This window comes from Cyprinodon variegatus, unplaced genomic scaffold (genome assembly GCF_000732505.1).
Source record: "Cyprinodon variegatus isolate N-32 unplaced genomic scaffold, C_variegatus-1.0 Scaffold849, whole genome shotgun sequence".
Taxonomy (NCBI): Eukaryota; Metazoa; Chordata; class Actinopteri; order Cyprinodontiformes; family Cyprinodontidae; genus Cyprinodon; species Cyprinodon variegatus.
Window position 1 is genome coordinate 120,289 of NW_015151302.1, and position 2,972 is coordinate 123,260.

General features: G+C 50.0%; 1 protein-coding gene across 1 annotated transcript in view; it reads right to left on the reverse strand.

Annotated features, from left to right (window-relative positions):
- Positions 1-2,972, reverse strand: part of LOC107099224 — a 7,259-nt gene that overhangs the window by 2,482 nt on the left and 1,805 nt on the right. The window contains exons 2-8 of the mRNA XM_015397274.1: positions 1,943-2,263; positions 1,776-1,871; positions 1,652-1,670; positions 1,193-1,386; positions 659-1,107; positions 230-551; positions 5-136 (exon numbers count right to left, since the gene is read on the reverse strand). Of these exons, the coding sequence (XP_015252760.1) occupies positions 5-136; positions 230-551; positions 659-1,107; positions 1,193-1,240 (951 nt within the window). The 5' untranslated portion in view covers positions 1,241-1,386; positions 1,652-1,670; positions 1,776-1,871; positions 1,943-2,263. The remainder of the gene's footprint in view (positions 1-4; positions 137-229; positions 552-658; positions 1,108-1,192; positions 1,387-1,651; positions 1,671-1,775; positions 1,872-1,942; positions 2,264-2,972) is intronic.

A 2,972-nucleotide genomic window follows, 5' to 3' on the forward strand; every position in this document is an offset into this window, starting at 1 on the left:
CTGCCGCCATGGCGCTCAGGCCCTCGGACCCCTCAGAGCAGGTGAGGATGCTCATGAGGACCTGGCCATGCTCGTTACCTACGCTGGTAACCGAGGCAGCTGTGTTGGCGGCGGCACCAGCGAGCTTCTTCGTCACCTGGACAGAGATGCGTTAGTGTGAGCGACAGAGACAGAGAAAGCAAGTGCTGTTTGGACACCTCTATGGTCGGCCGACTGAACCTTCTAATACCTTCTTGGTCGAATCCATCTTTAGAATGGACCCCAAGGTGGACGTTATGCGGGCCTTGTACTCCTCCAGCCGCAACGCCACCTCATAACCGTAAACGGTGAGGAGCCAGGCCGGGGACGGTACGGCTGGCATGGGCGGTGGCGGGGCGAACCTCGCTGAGGAGCACAAGGCCTGGAACTGCTCGCAGACGCCGAGGTAGTGGATTGCTCTCCGCATCCAGGCATCAGAGTGCTGCTCCCGCAGGGTGTTGTACAGCCGGGTTGCACTGTTTCCAAGCGTGCGAGACCTCAGCTGTCCAACCACCCTCTGGTCACAGGACAGCCTGCAGGAAAACCATACCACTTTAAGTTACCTTCTTCTCCTTCTATCAATGACACCTTTGTTTTTTCATAATAAAGAACTAAGACAGTTATTGTGGTTGTGTCTTACTTGTACGTGAGCACAGCAGGAAACTGGCAGCTGTAGGTGGGGGGCAGCTGCCTGATGATGCCCTGTGACCATCCCGCGACCTTCTTCTTACATTGACGGCACTCCAGGTACTCGGTGGCCATGAGGCACCAGCCGTCAATGTCCAGGACCCTCCGGATGGTCCTGTAGAGCCCAGCCTTCGTCATGGACCCGGTGCACGAAGGCTGGGGGCATGTCAGCTGCAGACGCCAGATCCTGTGGGGCATCCACAAGAACAGCCGACATGCGAAGAAGGGCTCAGGGGATGCAGGAGGCTGGTGGTAGACCGGCTGGGGCTGTGGAGGGAACCACCACAGATTGAGGTCTGTAGTGAGGCGAGGCCTCCCCAGGTGGTCCCTGATGAACAGCATCCGACTGATCCACTCCTGCTGCTCTGCTGTAAGCGCTGCCCTCCAGGACTGAGGCAGCATCTGCAGAAAGAAGAAAGCAATTTAACTTGCAAACGGCTTCTACTGGTGCCCAGCTGCTTGAACTATAAACTCTCTGTCAGCAAACCTCAGCAGCAGGGGGTACAGGGTCCCGTCTGGACGGGGTCTCCTGCATGGAGGGTGGCTCTGGAGGATCCAGCCGCTGCAGGGGTGCTCCCCGCTCCTGCGTGGCCTCCAGCAGCTCCTCGTCGGTGGCTTCCCCCGGTCCAGCAGGGGACACCCTCTGAGGTAGCGAGGCGGTGGAAGGACCCGCCTGTTCATCTGATGTTGAACAAAACACACGTTTTAGTAAAAAAACAAGTTTCATCTGCAGCTCCCACAGTAAACACAAAAAGAAGCAGCAGCAGGATGCTAGTAATGATTAATGGCTACAAAGGATAAAGACAGGGAGTGTGATTGGGTGACAACAAGAAGAAGAAACGGGTGACATGATGAGGAATCTACAGGTGAAAAGCAGCGGCCCAGTTAGTGATGAGTGAGCTACAGCTAATTGCCAAAAGCAAATTATTTATTGACTCCAACTTACTGTTTCACTTCAGGTTCATCTGATTTTTTTCATCATTTGTGAAATAAAATGGGAGAAAACTATCAGCATCAGTCATAACTTTTTTGTAAACAAAAGTCTGATAAATTAGATGCTTGTTACTTACATTCCTCCATGTCGCCAGCAGCCTGGACCAGCTCCTCATCACTGGGCTCCACAGGTGTCTGTGTGGAAGGAGCTGGTCTAGAGGTTCTGTTGCAGGCTGAAGATGAAATAATAAACATTAAGTAACAGAAGAGAGTAACGCTGCATCTCTTGGGAATTTCATCTCACATTGAAATGCAGGCTTAGGTGAGGAGGAGACCCCCTTCAGCGCAGCCTGCATCTCCACCCCAGAGAGAGAGCGGGGTGAAAACCTGAGATCACAAAGAAAACTTAAATGCAGCTCTGGTGAAATTTAATAATCTCAGAATTTTTAAATAAACATATAAAAAAAAATGTAAAACAGACTGTGTCTGTGACAGCCCCCCTGCTGACACCAGTCCCTCAGTGGATGTGGTGGTGGACGCCTTCTCCCTGTCTCTGCTCAAGTCCACAGCCTTCTCCATGTGTGAACCTTGATCTGCTGATGACCGACACAGATAATAAACAAACCTGAGCAGGTGAGACAGAGTCAGCAGATTCTGACATCCCAGCATAAGCAAAACACACACAGTTTCCACCAATTTTTAATTTAATTGTAAAAAGTACAATGCTGAAGAACTACACCTTTAAGTAATTTTTTTATGTTTTTTTTTTCCAAAGGTGACTTAGAAAATCTAAGATTATCTTAAAATAAAAAATCTAGTTATGATCCACCCCAGCATTTAAAGTAGAAAAAGCCCTATACTGGAAGATTGTTGATGAGAACAACCAGTTGTTTTTTTAAACCATGTCTGTGGTTATTGGCCAATGCTCTGACCAATGAGTGCAACTGACTGTGACGTTGGAAGTGCGACAGAACGCTGGTGGGGGAGTGTAAACCTGTCGGTAAAATGGCAAATACGTCCTTCTTAAAAATGAGTGAACGTAGAGCCTCTTACTGCTCACATTTCAATGAAAACCCCAAGTCTAATCATTCTAAACTGACTCCAAAACTGAGTCAGACGAGAACTGTTCAATAGTTTTTGCCATCTTCCTTGTTGTGCTTTCTCCAGCGTCGCGCAGCTTTGTCGTCACGCCCTCAAAGCCCCGCCCTCTTTGCATCCAGACTTTCAAAACACATCTCTGCACTGTGATTAGCCCGCCGGTTTTGGTGCATGGCGCGTGTTTTGAAGCCGCTTGTGGAGAAATGTCCTGGGCCATGAGTAGTGAGGAAACAGGA